The following is a 17,396-nucleotide window of genomic DNA, read 5'->3' on the forward strand; positions in this document are numbered from 1 at the left end:
AAGATAACGGTCCCTCAGCCCATTACTGGCCCTTTCAGAAATTACTTCTGTCTTCACAGGACGGGCTATGGATGAATGACTCAGCTGCACGGTTTCTTAAACACAATTTCTCACACATGCAAAAAGGACCAAACTGAAACATTTTAACCAGCCCGTAGCTTTCTGTTATTTCTAGATTCTTTTTTTTAAACCAAAAATAATACTTAGTGTTTTGGAAAATCTAATTATTGCATTGCAAAAAGAACACACAAAGAATCTTACTTCATGATGACTCTTTAAACCAAATCCAGACAAATTTTGCAATGACTTGTAACCATTTTGTTCCAGGATCATTTTTAGTGGATGTTGAAGTCGGGTTACGTCCACAATAGTGTTTTTAAAATTTTTCCAGAAGTTACTGAAACATATGTAAACCCTTAAATCACCTTGCTGCATGGGCTTAAAATGTCATTTACACTCACTGAGAAGATACAGAGAGACCAGATATAATAAGATACAATTATCATGCTATTCTTCTCACAATCATTGTATCCAAAATAGCCCACCATTCACTGATGCATGCAGGTTACACTTAAAATAGCCATTTAACGTATGGTCTAAATTGTGTCATCAGCTGTTTTTCTAGAGGACAGCAACTGCAAGTATATATTCTGCCTTTGCAGGAGAAGATTGTACAAAGTAACATTTATGTTTTGTATCACTATGAAATTGAATTGCATGCTTGCTCAACAATGCCAGCAGGATCTTAAGGGTACATTTTCACTATACAAAAGCGTAGAAAAAAACGTGTTTTTAAATTTAGCTCCTCAGTTGAAGGTTGTGTTGGATAAAAGTGTCTGCTAAATGAATAAATGTAAACAAATATAAATTCTGATTAATTTGGACATAGCCTCAGTTCCATTTAAGTTCACACAGGTGTCCTACCAGAGTAACCACAGGTGTAGCTCATTGCATTTACTGGGAACATAGTCTGCAAAGGTAAGTGTCACAATACCTTTTTTTATTTTATCATTTAAAACCTTCTAAACCTCTTTTGGCTAGATGTCAGAAATATATTGACATTCAAATATATATTAAATGCATCCAAAGTTTTATGTTGCTGCCTGCTTTTCCAAAGTAATTTCTTCAAAGTTGTCAAGGCAGAGCTTGAATGTTTATTATGCATACAAATTGAAATAGATTTTCACTAAATGGCTACAACCTGCCATCTGTTTATCTCCATCTGTTTGTGAATGTTTTTCATAAGCTCTCCAGAACAAAATACCGATAATTTGCATCCAAGTGTAGATCAGCTTCCCTGTTTCTACAAAGCAAAACATTTACACCCCCCCCCAAAAAAAGGTTCAAATTGTGTTCACATCCTGCAGATTGACATTCTGATCCTTTATTTGATTAATAGCATTGCCTGCACAGGTTGTAGTATAAATTCACACAGGTGAATTCAACTGACACAATCAGTCAATGTGCACTTACATCAGAGCTCCTGAAAATCTGAAGACATCCCAAGATGGACAACCACTTGGTATGCTCACCATTGCCCACATAAATAAAGCAGTCAAGGACCCACACACATTGTCCAATAGCGTTGGAGATAAAGCAGCATGTTTTACCTAAAATCAATTGAAGATCAAACTTTAAATTGCTTTTGTGCTTTTTCAGTACTTTTAACTGTACTTTATTGGAGTGACGTATGTAAAAGCTGAATGTTTGTGCTTAAATGTTTAATGCCTGGATCCTTGAGCCAAAATGTAATTGTAAATGTCACATATGATTTGTGACTAGTTTAATGGGTGCATAATATCACTGAGGGTATTGTTTTTTTCTTCATCTCAGTTCCTGTTGAGTAAAAGAATTTCATGTTTTTTATGTAGTCACAGTTATATCAGACGAGCCAGACTTGAAGCAGTCTCTCTTCTTGCCTGCATCTGGCCTGAAATGCTGAAGATTCTCACTGTCCTCTCCCACCGTCTCTGTCCCGGTCCTGACCTCTCTAAGAGGAAAACTACTGCGGCGTAAATCCCGACCACTAACACTGTAAAACTCCCACCAACCAGCATCACCACCCCGGATATGTACATGTCATTCAGTGCTTTCCCAGGTTTGGGCATGTGGTAGGACAGGGCCACATTCAGCAGGGCAGCTCCACAAATGAGCAGAGAGATCCCCGTGATCAACATGATGAGGACGTCAGATAAACCGCCGCTTTTTAGCATGTTGATTCGCCGCCTGCTGCGCACGCAATTCATGTCCTGGACAGCAGAACTCAGCAACTGCTTGAGGAGGACAGCCAGAGCGAGAAGGCAAAGAGCAGTTCCGGCGCCTAGTCGCCACTCGCTGGAAAGGCTGGTGGTGGTGGAAAGGAGGCCTACGCCACCCAGGCCGCAGCCTAAGATCAAGACCACTGAAGCACAGTAGCATAATAAGGATTTGCGTGGCTCGCTGAACCACCAGAGCTCCACCTGCTCCTCCAGGAGGTTCTGCTGGATGCGAGCCGGGTCAGGATGAAGGTGGCCCCGAGGAGGGGAATAGTCCTCTAGTTCTGACATGATGTTCGCTGCTAATGGTGCTCAAGACAGGCCCCAGCTGTGAGAGGACACTTGGTTAGAGTTCCTGGAGAAAACAAGTTGGAAATTAGCTAAAAAGATGCCATGTGTGCAGATGACAAAATACACATTTAAAAAAATCCTGATAAATTCATGATTTTAAAAAAGGCAGATGCGGTCACCAGAAATTCACATTATAATGTTTATTTCACAGTTCATAACTGAATATTTCATTATTTTTATCACTTATATACTATAATATACCAATGCAAAATACTTGAACATATAAATCTGCTTTTGTGCCCTAAAATACATAACGATAACCAAAATAAAAATATGAAAAAGTAGTCAAATAAAATAAATGGCACATATCACCAAAATAAAGCATTATCTAAATAACATAAATTATAACATTAAAATACTTTTGTGTACACAACTGATTATGAAAGGTATAATAAAATATTTATAATTATTTATATAAAAATTGCACATCACACAGGGACACATAAAGACTCATGAATTTAATATCGGAATTCATACTTTTTTATATATTTTTTGTAATTTATATATATATATATATATATATATATATATATATATATTTATGTGTGTGTGTGTGTGTGTTGACAAATGTTGACTAGTTTATATAAGAAAAATATATAAATATGGCACTATGGTGAATAGTTTGTACTGTTACTGAAATACTTGTATGTTTTTTTTGTTTGTTTGTTTTTTGGACAACAGATTTTTCAATGAAAAAACAAATCATCTGTGACTCGACTGGACTGACCACATCATTATCAAAGATGCATTATAGAAGTTCCATCCAAAATTAGCTCAATTTGGCTTGAAAATCCAAGGGGTCAAAATGCCATCAATGTCACAGAAGAAAACAGGAAAACAAGGTATGTTAATCTGCACATCACTCTCCCCACTCCCCAAAATATGCAAAGTTCAACAAAATGTTGCAAATATTATGTAAATTATTCAATAGGGTTTTAATTAAAAAACAGCGTTTTGGAGTCAGACCAAGCTGCTTAATGGCTAAAATACTGCTTTATTTATAAAGCTGTTCTTAAAATCAATTTATGATGTGGTCAAACAATGAACACAAGGTTTAATTGAAACACTTGATCTACAGCTGGTTAATGTGGCTGGGGACAATAATGTGGATGTGTGTGGAGAGAGAATAAAGATTTTAAGTAGTGTGAGAAGACAATTTCCCTTCTGCTCAGGGGCTCAGGCATTAATTCCTTTACAAATGGCCTGTCTCTGTGGTCCCTGTGACCCTCAAGGTTGCAGGACAGACAGCTTGTCTTTACAATCCCGTAAGTGGCTTTGCCTTCACAGTCAGCACTGCTGCACCAGCAAACTACATCTGCTCCTCAACTACATTGCATATAATCAAGGACCAAACTGCAAACTGTTTTGCTTTTTATCACGGACCAATGACATTATTTCGCACTGTTTGTTCAAAGTCAGTCACTGGCACACGTGTGGCCGTAGGAGTTGTGTGCATGTACGTTTGTGAAGCTTTGATAATTAAGTCCCTGTAGACCTGAGTCTCATATCACTGACATACTGCTTCCCTGTGACTGAGGTGAGGCATGAAGAAGGAAAAATGAAAACAAGCAAGCCCATGAAAGCAAAAACACCAAAGTCCATGCTAAGATTACAATGTTGTAAATGGATAGTTTGCAAAATGAAGATTCTGTTGTTATTTTCTCAGACTCATGTTATTCCAAACCTGTATGGGTCCTTGTTTGTAGCAAAAAAGAGAAATTTTTAAGAATAACATTAGTTACTTTCTTCCAATGCCATTACAATGACCAGGGACTTTCAAGCTTCAAAAAGAAAGCAAAAGAACCATAAATGTATCATAAAAGTAGCATTGTGGTACATAAGATGTGTGTGTATAGCTTGTGAATCCCATCCTGGTTCTTCTTGAAACCTCTAATTTGTGAAAGAATTACTCTTTTAAGTGAAATCTTTTTTAATAAATCTATTTCTATCAGTGAGTAACAACTTTTATTTTTTTGGTCTGCTTCACATATGACTTGGAATATAGTGTACATGTAATATGAACCACATTTTATGGTGTTTTTGAAGCTTTAAAGTTGCATTATGAATGCATTTTTTGCTTCATAGTAAAAGGGTGAGTAAATGCTGACAGAATGTTTATTTTGGGGTGAACTCTCCCTATGAAAAATCATAATAATTGTTAATGTTTCTTTTACAGCAAGCCAGAAAGCAAAGGACAAAAAATAACGAACACAACGATTTTTACTTTTTTTTGTAAAATTTCTGCACCCCCTTTCTCCAGTTATGTTATATAGTATACTGTATTTCAACCTGTCTTATCCCATCTGCCCAGTCTAAAAGATTACCTGCTATGAGAGGTCTTCAATCAGATCAGCTCTTGAATTTTAGAACTTTTATGAAAACATCATGAATGTGATCTTAGATGAGTGCCTTGTGTTACATTGGAGGTGTACTCACCTTAAAGAGTTAGAAAGTGTCTGAGATGAGAGTGTTTCTCCATGTGGCAGTTTATCATTTACTGGTGCGTTAACTTTCAGTTATTTCCTCGACAAAGTGGAAAAGAGAGGAAGGACATCAAGGAAACATTCTATATCACCTCAGGGTTGGGACTTGATTTGAGCTTATTATTTGTGTCCTTCACTTTAGCTTATTCTTAAAAATCACTTCTAAAAATATACTGACTTTTGGTTTTGATTCACAATGGCTCCTTGGAAAGTTCTCCTCTTTAGTTTCGTGATGTCACTGACAGGTGCAGTCCAGACTCCGAAGTGTATTTATAACACAACCAGGCCGACCAGACAGCTGAAAGTGTGTACGATGTAATTCTTAATTTTAAAGCATTTAGAATTATTAGTAGTCAGATTCCTTTAGGCTGACATGAAAAAACCTTCTAAATGGCTGATCTGTCAGTGTAGCAGCCTTGGGATTGGACAGCCATCCAACTTAGCCCTCAATTTAAAAAACAGTCCACAGTCAGTTTGCCTGCAAGGTCTCTCTGAGGTTATTTCATAGGCAAAATGTCCCTGGCTGTCAGTGCGTGAGTGATCCACAAACCAAGACAGAGGTGTTTCAGTTTAGGAGCATTCTGACAGTGTACCTCCTCCTCTTTCTTCGATCATGTTGCTGCTGGGTATTGAAGTTTGGTGGTTTTCTTGAAGATTTAGAGCAAACGGCATCTTTCCCGACAGGTGTGAATGCTGAGCATTGTGGCAGGCCAAGCACGCCATTCATTCTCTAGTCAAGCGGTACGCTGTTGTATCTCTGACTGCAGGTCTCTGATGTATCTGAAAAAGAAGCATTCATAAAGCAGGCTCTTGTCTTGTCTCCGGTCACCATACAACAGCTGATGCCTTGTCCAGCATACTCTTCCCTGCCTGGTTGCTAGACACAGACAATGGAGCAAGTCTCTGAGTTCTTCTCTTGGCTAGGATGAAACAGGCCACTATCTGTATGGAGACAAAGGAAGCAAAGAATTGACAGTTAAGATGTGAAGGGGATGTGTAAAGGATATGCAGTACGTCTAATTCGTCAGGGTTTAATTAATTGCTTTTTTGTTGTTAAGGAAGGAAACTGCTGCGAAGGGAGATCTGAACAGGGGTGGAGATTTCCTTTTCCATATCAAGGGTTCAGGTGAGAGAAACCTTTGCGGCAAGGTGGAAATGGATCGAAAATATTCATGAAAAATTATTTTTTTTATTTAAAGCTATTTTTCCAAGTTATATGAATATATTCTGAAGGCATGTTGAAAGTTCACTATATTTTAACTCCTATGGAAGCACCATTAAAAAAAAAAAAAATCAAAAGTGTCACGTTAGTTGTACCAAAAAAAAGGGAACTTAATTATGCTGCCTTCTGTGATGCATCAAATAGACCAAAGTCAAATTCATTCATGCTTATTTCATGCTATAACTAGTAAAGAGGAAGTGATGATTGGTTCACATGCCGCTTGAACTGAGGTGCTACAGCAATCTGTCACGACACATTAAAGAGCCACAAAAGATTATTTATTGTTTTTTTGTTTTTTTTAATTAAAAAATTTGAAAGCTGAGACTTAAAGTAACCTTCTCTGTCTGGTCTGTCGATGTGTTGTTAATTTTCTCTCTGCTCTGCAATGTATTTTTCACTGCATGAAAACATGATATGTAACATGAGAGCGCCATGGTTTGTCAGACATAGCAACAGTTACAACAAGTAACAACGAGTAAGTACTTATTCAAAAGCAGTACCTTGCGATTTTAAACACAGTAATTGATTATAAATATGAGTAATTCAGTATCCGAATCTACTAATAAAAAAACTTTTCAGTTTGATTAAAAATTTACTAATGTACACAATAATTGTGTGTGCCATCATGTATTTTTACACGTATGGAATTACCCTGATAGAAGGTCTGATGGGCTGATTATTAGTTTAGCAACATGCTAACTCCAAACTCTATCTGGAATAAATTGTGAGTTGAGTTGCTGCCTATGTAGTGTGTTCCAAATCAATCACTTAAAAGTTTACATATTTGTCAGGATTGTTAGGCAGCTGCCTATGTGTAGTGTGCTAGATTTTGTAACAGACCACATTTTAGCAAGTCTTTTTCTTGCTCAAATGTTAAGTCATGTTCCCTGAAGATTAATACAGACAATGCTCATGGGATCACAAACACACAACAGGCTAAACTCTACTCATTAGTATTAATTGAGTTATGTTGTGCTGTACCTGAAGGAGAATAAATTAATCACAAAATATTTTGTATAAGATTTGGGTCCTTGTGGGCCAAGAGTAAGTTGTTATGGTCATGCTACTTGCTGCCCCTCTCTCCTTCCTGCTTAATCCACATTTTATCAGCCTGCACACATGGCTCAAGTTACTGTTAGGCATAACCTCAGGAACAAACCGCAAACAGCAGCTGGCCTGGGCCCTGCCGTCTGAGCTGCATAAACCACTCTTGATTTTTTCACCCTTAATCTCTTGCTATTTCAACTGAGAAATGCTAACTGTTTCTCTGTTTCTGACTCAATTTCTGCATCTATCTTATCTGTCTCTCTTTTTTTCCCTATGTTGCACTGCCATTCTGTTGGCTGGGGAGGGATAGCCTTTTTGAAAAGCACAGCTCCCGTTCCCAGTGCTCTTTCTTTTCATCATAAAAGTTAACATATGCCACGTACCTTATTCCATCATTTCACTGCAAGACTCAGTGGTGTCATTACATCCTTTCCTTCCATCAGTACGCTTTCCTCTAAAGAACACTCTTTCATTCCAACCCCTCACTGCAGCTTACCACTGCATTTGTAGGAGGAAACAGAAGACAAAATGACATTATAAAGACAGATTACTCAATCTTACTCTGCGCAAAAATCTTAGTGTTCTCTATGTATGATCAACTCGACAACAATAGACCTGGTACGGCTTTTATAGGTGTGCAAATAGTGTACAAACATGACTCATATCTTTCTAGAAACCTTCATGCGTCAATAAAGGCTAAAAATATACAACACAACTTTTTCCGCAATCTGCAGTCTGAACGCGCCGACATTAGTTGTCGAAAGTCAGAGCCAATCTGCACATTTTTGGTCTAAAGGATGGAATACACTACACTACACGACTTTTAAAACTGAAACACAAGGCATCAAACACTTGCCAGCTGAGGGTCACACACTACCAGACTGTCAAGTCACACCAAAAAACAACAAACTCACAGCAACTTGTGCTTTGGCTTGGGCTTAGTGAGGGCTCAGATCGGTTCAAAATTTTGAATATGTTTGATATGTTTCAACTGGATGCAATCATAGTCTGTGCCCATCGTATACGCAATATTCTGTGAAACACCAAATGCCCAAAATCTGGGTGCTGTCAGAAACTAGAGTCCAACCTATGGCTGGAATACTGTGAAAATAGTACATTTCAGCCTTGGGTTGACAGATTTTGCAAAAAATCGTGTTGCATATGATGAGCAAAGACTCTGGCTTCAGACTATGATTCCATCCAGTTGGAGGATATTGAACATGTTTGATATTTTGAGCTGATTTTAGAGCACATATTATTTTTATTCCTCACGCATCTCCTAGCAACAAGGTGCATGTTTCTCCATGAGTTTGTTGTATTTGGACCAATGTGAAAGGCTGGCCTCACTCATTTAGTATATGATGGCCAGTATCCATTTTGGCAAGTGTATGATGCCTAATGTTCTCAGATCTTTACAGATGTAGTGTGTTTCAGCCTTAAGGGTGCTATTTTGTCTGGTAAGGTCTACGATGTTCTGTATTCACTGCTGTTCGGTGCTTGATTTTCCTGTTTTGGGCACAGCTGCAATATTAAGCACTAATTAAATCACCAATTAACAGGCCCGTCCACCCAGCTCCACACTGCTGACTGTTTACCTCTCTTCCTGCCTATCTCTCTCCCCCTTTCATTCTCACAACAGTGACAGCATCCAGAATATTCTGGCCTAGATGACAGTAGAAATGTGATCATAATCCATAATGCATACAAAAAAGGGCAACTATCCAGCTTGGCCACTGAGCTCCATTTATAACCCCCATCTGTGACATAGACACCAACCTGGTTAAGACACCTGGACCTGCTCCTTCATTCTTAGGGCACGGTTTCATTCTCACTAGCCGTCTCCGTGTCTTTCACATAATATTCCGAAATATACACTTTTGGGATGTTTGGATGTTACTGAGTGCTGTCATGCACCTGTCGTTTTTAAGATCTGTGAGCTTTAAGGGATCTCCAAGGAAAGGATGTAGAAGGAGCACAGAGTGTTTTGGTTTGTTTGGCACCTGGAAGCATAAATTTGAGATTCCTTTCATTTTGTGCAGATGCATTTGTCAAAACTCTCGATCAGAACTCCAAATAAGGTTGTTACTCCTTTATATAAAAAAAGTGCTGGTGATACCATTCTACATAATGATATCAGATGGTGTTACCATGGAACTGAAAGACCATATTCACCTACCTTTGTGGAACTCCAAGATACTTTAGAGAATACAATTTTCATGGTACATTTGGTGCTTTTTTCTAGAACTATTTGACATTTATCTTTTTGTTTGTGCTTTTTGCTTTGTCCTTTCTGTTTTGCCTACAGTATGTCTACTGTTATAATGTATCATTGTAGGTGTGTTTATGGCCATGCCCAACAATAAAGTAACGATAAAGCAATAAAATGTCATAAGACTGCTTAAATTTGATTTTATATCCATGATGTGACATTTTGTCAACACGTTCAGTGTAGCCAAAAGATCATATTAACAAAAGTTTAATTATAGAGAGAGAGTAACCGTGATTAATTACTATTTTTTTTCCTCTTAACTATTACACTGTCACTGTAAAGCACTGTTCACACTGAATCGCATTGAAAGGGCACCTACGGAATTAAAATAATTGGCTTCCCTTTTATTTTATGATACAGAATAAGATTAACTATTCAGAAGGGAGGCATTACCTTTCTTTCACTATAGGTTGTTATAGAATTGTTACAGTTCTGCAGCTCCTCTTTTAGTATTTTGTATTCATTTGACTATCCGAGTTACTCTATAAATCATAATTGAATAAGTATAAGTATGGCCAATTTCTGGTGTCCTCAAAACTCAGAACATATGGATTGGTCATTTGTGGTGAAGGTTTATGTATGTATGTATGCATTCATTGATTTTTTTTGTTTTGTTTTTGGCCAGCTCAGAAATAAAATCAGAAATGGCATTATGTGAGAATGATAGTCTACACCTCTGACACCAAATAAGTATTCTTTGTTTTTATCTGAAATATATTTGTGCATTTGCCATAATGAAATATTATTGTTATAAGATAAGAAAGAATAAGAATAAGAAAGAAATGTAAGTGCACTGGATGTTTGTTTGCATAATTGCAAAAGGACTAACAGTAAGTGTGTGACCTGCTCCAGGAAATAAATGAATAAATGTTGTTCATTAGTATTACTCAACATTTTTAAGTAATTAGATTATAATGTTAAAAAGGTATAAATACATTATTAATTATGTAAGGTAGGGTAAGTAATTATTAATATTTTATCTGATAAAGTTGTTGACATGCAGTATATACAGGAAATGTGCTTTTATCTTGTAACACTGGTGAAACATTTCACAGTATATGATGATAATAGAGTGCAAAGTCGAAAAATCATATACAGAACAGTTAGTTACAGTCCTCTTGTTTTAGGAGTGATGTTATTCTGTATAACAGCGCTGCTAACATCACTCAGCTTGACTGTATTTGGGCCACTTGTGTGACATGAATTTGTAAATTTTCATTGGCAGAGAAAAAAAAAAGATGTGAACTAGCTAAATTTTGCCTATGATATTGAACATCACATCTCGATCCTAGTGCGAAGTATTCAGAACAACATGTTCATATCGAGTACAGAACTCTTGTTTATTTGATATTGCTTAATTGATCATTTTACGATTCCCTGCCACAGAATAAGTAAATTTTACTATGTGATATGCAGCAATAAATATTGTATGTTTATAAAGTTCCTAATTTTAGGATGAAGAGATTTAAATACTTACCTTCCCCTGATTTTACCCATCAGTAGTACATAGATTTCCAGAAGTGAAAAGCAAAGGCTACTTTTTAAAAAACCCTTACAGAAGGAAGTCCTAAGTACAAAGTTTACATGTTCTGCGGTGCTCTAACAAGGTGTGGATCATCCTGTCTTATACTTTTATAACTCTTAATAAATAGGCTATATTTCTATCTGAACCTAAAAGAATACGAAGGCGTGCTATGAGAAGGTTTCCGCTCTTACCTGTGATGCTCTGGCAGGCAGCACACCATCCCGAACACACCAGCCACAATTACACACAGCAAGAAAAATACAGCCAATCCGTCTGAGAGGTGAAACGCGCTCAGATAAAACAGATATCAAGTTTAATCTAAGTCTCGCACAGTCATCCTGACTATATTAGGTTGTCATTGCGAATGGCGTTGCAGGTGCACTGCTCGTTCAGTCCGGACTTTTGCCCTCCGCTCGGAGGTGTGGTCTCTCCTCTCATTGCTACTCTGATCGCGGAACGTGTAGTTCAGCTGGGAGTGTGTGCGACATCGCCGCTCCTCTCCAGCGGGACACCTGCAACGATAAGAAGCTTCTAGTCCAAAGGTCTGACGTTAAATGACGACAAATGGAAACACCAAACATCGTTCATTCTGCTTCGCGTTTCAAGCAATGCACGACAAAATGTTCCCACCCGGAGTTAACTTACTGGCTCTATCTGTTGTAAAACCGGGAAACCTCTGTAACTAGCATGAGCAGTGTTTATGAATAGATCACTCAGGCTACTGCACGAATTGTGTTATTGAGGTGAATATTATTTGCTTTGGAGTATTCACAAGTTATGGTGATTTTTTCAGAACTTGACGTAGTAGGTTCATTTATCTCTAAACAATTTGACTAATCAAGAAGTTTATTTTCAATTGACTATCACCCGTTGTATTATTGCCTATCATAGGCCTACAGTAGGCTTTATTCATGATAAATATATTTAAAAAATACTAAGAATTTCCCATTTTATTTCAGTAGGCTATGTATTCGAAGCAAGTCATTACATTTGTATTAGTTTATTTTTTATGCAAATCACAAGAAGATCAGGAAGCATATATTAATAAAGTGAATAGGCTTATTCTGATTTCATGTTGACTTTTAAAGTAATTCCCTCTCGTAATTGCATTAACATAAAAGTTTTACTTTGCACTTTATCTGTTCTCATTAATTTTAATACATGTTACTATTAATTAATCCAGTTGATCTTAATGATTAATCAACAAGTTATTTCATATGTGTATAGATTTTAAATTTATTTGATTATTTATACACACAGTAGAGGCGCATAACTTGTTTTCCCATGCTAGAACATTCTTTTAAAAGTGTTCCTAAGCAATATTTTTGTCTTCTTTTGACTTGAAATGTGTTTCGTCAGGCTACATTTTTAAAAACAAGTATTTCTTCACAAAAAAATCCTGACATAAATTTCATTTTCCACCAAGGTTGGCACAGGTAGTAGCACTAAATATTGCTTATCTGAAAATGGTGACACCCAGTGGTTCGGTAAGGTGACACCTTACAAGCATCAGTCAAAGTATAGTCTATTACAGGACATGCAAGACCACAAACCACAGAAGTCAGATTTTCTAGAATATTTGCAGTGAACATGGATTGTGACAGATTGTGTGACATCTTTCTCCCTGTGGATCTGAAACGTTACCCTGCATTTAATGACAACCGGTGTCTCAATACAGTTAGTCAATACTGTAATACTCAATGTAGTTAAGTGCACTAATTTGAGTGACTTCTTGATTTATCAGTATCTCTTATTAGAATAATAATGCATATTTGACAAAAAATGTCACACTATGCAACCATATAAAATGTAACTGTATTTCTACAGTCAGACACAACAAAACATTGCAGTCAAGGAACACACACTCTCTTAGCTAAAATTTTCATTTTTCTGTCTTATGACAAATGTGGGCTTCACCATCTCATGCCTGATGTAACGGACTTTTGGATCTTTGATGTTGTCCCTCAGTCTCTTGGGACGAAGCTTACATATTTATGAAGGTCATTCATGAACTTGTGCACCAGTCCCTCCTCATCAATCTCCTGTCAAGGGAAGGAAAAAAATACACACAGCACACTTTGTGCATCATCGGTGATGTGAAGTTTGGACTTGATTTGAGTGATGGTCCGCTCTTGGTGAGCCTTTCTGCTGTGGAAAGTGTCCAGTTCTTGCCTCTTCCACCCAGAGGAAAGCAGCCCAAGCATCGATCTTTTTCTTCAGCCATTAGTGCTGAAGAAATCTATTCCCCCTCTGCCTCATCCCGGGTTCATTTGTATTCTAATTGCTAGGCCTTGAAGTGACATGCAACGTTTCGTACAAGGCTGTTTTCTGTCAATGCTGTGCCAATACTAGTGTAGTGCTGTCTTCAGCTATGGTTTTATGTTTAATGTGGCATATAAGACTGGTTGTTTTGTAGGATGTTCATTAGGACATAAGTTTGAAATCTTTTCTATATGTGTGTTCACACTTAAAGACACCCGAGTTTGTGAGATCTGTGGTTGACCTCAGTGATCCATTCTAGCTTTGCTTTGATTTCTTTTTTTTTAACTTTTCTCTTTTAAAATGTAAGACCATCAAGTTAACTGAGACAGATTTTACACTTAATCAGAACTTCCACATCAGTCCACATCATGATATGAAATAGAATTGTGCAGCATTTGTGCATTTTTTTTTAAACTGCCATGAAATCTTTACTTCAGTTTTACTTTTTATCACTCCAATAATCTTACATTCATTGATTCATTTTTTCCTGAACATTGCTTTGCAAATTTTAATGATGTAAATATGTTACCTATAGATGTTAATAAGTATAGATGTTAATAAGTAACATTATCTACAGTAGCTGCTAACATAAATTATTTTTGTTGAACTCACAAAGGGTGATGTAGTTGTAAGTATCACTTAGTATGGGTTAAAATTATTAATATTATTAATTACTAATTTATATATATCTTTAAATTTAGCTAAAGATGTTTTGTATTTTGTTTATTTTTTGTTTTGTCTTGTCTTGTTTTTAACTCATTTTGTCTTGTTTTTTTGTTGAATTTTGTTAAGTCCTGTTTTTTGTTTTGTTTTGTACAAAATGTTGGCAGGTCAAGTAATAATCTAAACTACTTGGCCAAACTGGGCCACCAGAAAAAAAATTCTCTATTGTTGTGCCTCATTATTTAATTTATTAATTATTGTCCATAACATTGGATTTCTGTATTTGATAACTGGCCTAATTTTATAGCCAATTACGTTTGTAGCTTTCTTCACTCAATTCAATTTGTTCCTAAAGACGATAAAGCCCAGTCCAAGTCTGTGACATTTAAAAACAAAGTAAACTTTCAATTTAGCCTGTGTGACACTGAGCACAGAGTGTGTGCTCTCTTCCCTTTCATAATGCTGATGATCAAATATGGCCCATCTTTTTAGGGAAGAATAGATGCATGCAGAGTGTCACACATCAGTTGCGACACATCAACAAGCTTTTGTTGGCAGTTATTATTCATGGACAGTGCTGTGGTTGATGTTGGAGGCTTTGAGGAAGGAATAAAAGACAGGTAATAGATGTGCTCTGTCAAATGCTTTGCGAGGGAGATACGCAGAGACAGCCGAGCAGTTACTGTTATCTTAAAATGAGTGTATGTGTGTGAGAGCGAGGACAAGAGATTATTAAAACAGGTGTGTGTCCACATGCTGATGGTGTGTGATTATTCATTACTTGCAGGCTTGCTGCTGGCTCTCTGCTGAGAGCAAGTCCCAGAGTCACCTTGACTGAGCCTCATATAGAAATATCACACTTATTACAACGGCTGCCGTGGCCCAACCTGTCTGACCCATGAGAGACATGAGGATTCTGTACTTAATATTTGATTTAAACCAAACTAAATGGTTGCATGCAATGCACATGTACTGTATGCTTATACTGTATATCTATATAGCCCTAAAAACTTTTTATATGTTTATGTAACTATAACTTAAAAAATATTTTGTTTTATTTTGGGTAACACTTTAAGTTAAGGTGTCCGTGTTACACGTTACATGTACATACTATTATAATAACAATAAATTATTACATATTTACATGCAAGTAACCCAAACCCATATAGTAAGTACATGTAGCTAATTAATATTACTCAGTACTTAAATGTATACACTGTAACAAGGACACCCTAAAATAAAGTGTAACTTTGTTTTGTTTTGACCAATCTTTATTGTTATGCCCTATTTTTTTTTTTTAAATGAATCAGTTATGTCCAACCAATGAAAGACATGATGATTCAGTACTTGATATATGATTTAAAGCAACTACATTTCCTTTAAATACCAGTCATAAGTCACATGGGTGTATTTGTAGCAATAACCAACAAATGTTGTATGGGTCAAAATTATTGATTTTTCTTTTATGCCAAAAATCATTAGGATATCAAGTAAAGATCATGTTCCATGAAGATATTTTGTAAATTTCCTACCATAAATATATCAAAACTTAATTTTTGATTAGTAATGTGCATTGCAAAGAACTTAATTTGGACAACTTTAAAGGGATTTTCTCAATATTTAGATTTTTTTTGCACCCTCAGATTCCAGATTTTCAAATAGTTGCATCTCAGCCAAATGTTCTATCCTAACAAATGGAAAAGCTTATTTATTCAGCTTTTAGATTATGTATAAATCTCATTTTCAAAACATTTACCCTTATGACAGGTTTTGTCGTCGTGGGTCACATATGGTTTCATGCAATGCACATGTATGTGTTTATATTTGTATATGCTGCCATAAAAGGTCTTTTATCTCTGTCTACTGGGTGAGAATGCCTGCAGTTTCTGCTGGTCATACTTCACATGCTCAGTCCCCACATTCGCATCACTGATCCCTTTTTATGAGCAGCTGAACCAAAGAAAGAGAGAGAAAATAGAGGAAACTGTCTATATAGGATGAGACACTATGCTGGTTCGCAGACCATTTATCTCTAAAATTTTAATTATAGTAAATATTACCATCCAGGGACTTAGAAGCAGCTATTGTATAGGACAGAAGGACAATGATAAATGGGGCTGTAAAATCCATGTAACTAGATTTTTCTGTGTGTTGCTCACAGTGCTTAAGCAATGCATACATTGATCCTTTCTAGATACAGTTCCACTGCTGCAGCTCAAAAATCTGAATTTATAGTCTTCCTGAATTAAAATTCACACTGTGCGCTCTGGTCCCAGATGAACTGTGTTCTTGGTCAGCAGATATGTAGCAGAAACCCCTTACTCGAATACTTTGAAATGAGCTGCTTCTTTTCAACAAAAACATGTTCTTCTATAAGTTCACCTCAAACATGTTTCTCTCTCTCTTTGTTATTTTTTTGCGGAAATGACATCATGGAAACATCAGTAAGAATTTATTGAAAATGATAAACAATATATGTGTTTTTATTTATAGCAGTACAATTTCCTCCTCGTAGCAAAATTTAAGAAAATAATATTTAATCAGTTTTTTACTTGCTAAATGCTTTTGCTAAAAATGTTTGAGCAAATTTTTAATCTGAAGTTTTATAAGTATAAAAAATTATGCATTTTTTTTTTGTATATTTGTTTTTCCTCATCGCTGTGCATATTGCATAGCTAAACTGAGAATTTTTTCTTATTTTCAGCATGAATCTCTTACCTGCCTTGTCATATTGGAAGCATACAATATTGATAAGTGTAAGAAAGTGTAAACACCTGGTAGGCCAAGATATATTGGAAACTGTTATACCCATATAATTTTATCGAAAATTATAGGATATTTATTTTAAGCTTGCTGCAGTTATATAATCTGCTATTTCAAATGCAAGAGCTCTTTAAAGCAGGATGAATTCTGATTGGCTGTCAATGTTTTTTTTATCTTTCTGCTGGAAATATCAATCTGAAAGTGATTCCAATGAAATCATTCCTGCCTATCGTTATATATGTGGTGTGGATTCTGCCATCCGTTTACATTTAAAACAATTTTTTAAAACTATATCTTTATCATTATTGTTATAGTTTTCAATGAACAGGGCTTACATTTGGACTGTCAATACTTGCTGTGCACTGGAAATATATTTGAGCTAAAAAAAGGGACGGGGCTTAAAAAAGGGTCAGTTCAGGGTCCTGAGCGGCAAAACAGGACCTCAGTAAAGTCAAAGAATGTAGTACAACAACTTCAACATATCAAGGGAAATTGTATTTCCTTTCAACACATTCAAGATGATGAATGATCATATTTAAGATCTCTCTGTCAGTCC

At 36.3% G+C, this 17,396-nt stretch overlaps 1 protein-coding gene across 1 annotated transcript; it reads right to left on the reverse strand.

Annotated features, from left to right (window-relative positions):
• Positions 1-1,351: 1,351 nt before the first annotated feature.
• On the reverse strand, positions 1,352-11,575 carry tmem125a (transmembrane protein 125a). Its single transcript, XM_079432866.1, has 4 exons — positions 11,344-11,575; positions 7,742-7,856; positions 5,043-6,031; positions 1,352-2,610 (listed from the first exon to the last, which is right to left on the reverse strand). Exon 4 carries the CDS (start codon positions 2,544-2,546, stop codon positions 1,878-1,880), a length of 669 nt encoding a protein of 222 aa, XP_079288992.1. The 5' UTR covers positions 2,547-2,610; positions 5,043-6,031; positions 7,742-7,856; positions 11,344-11,575; the 3' UTR covers positions 1,352-1,877.
• Positions 11,576-17,396: the final 5,821 nt, after the last annotated feature.

This window comes from Barbus barbus (genome assembly GCF_936440315.1).
Source record: "Barbus barbus genome assembly, chromosome: 13".
Lineage (NCBI taxonomy): Eukaryota > Metazoa > Chordata > Actinopteri > Cypriniformes > Cyprinidae > Barbus > Barbus barbus.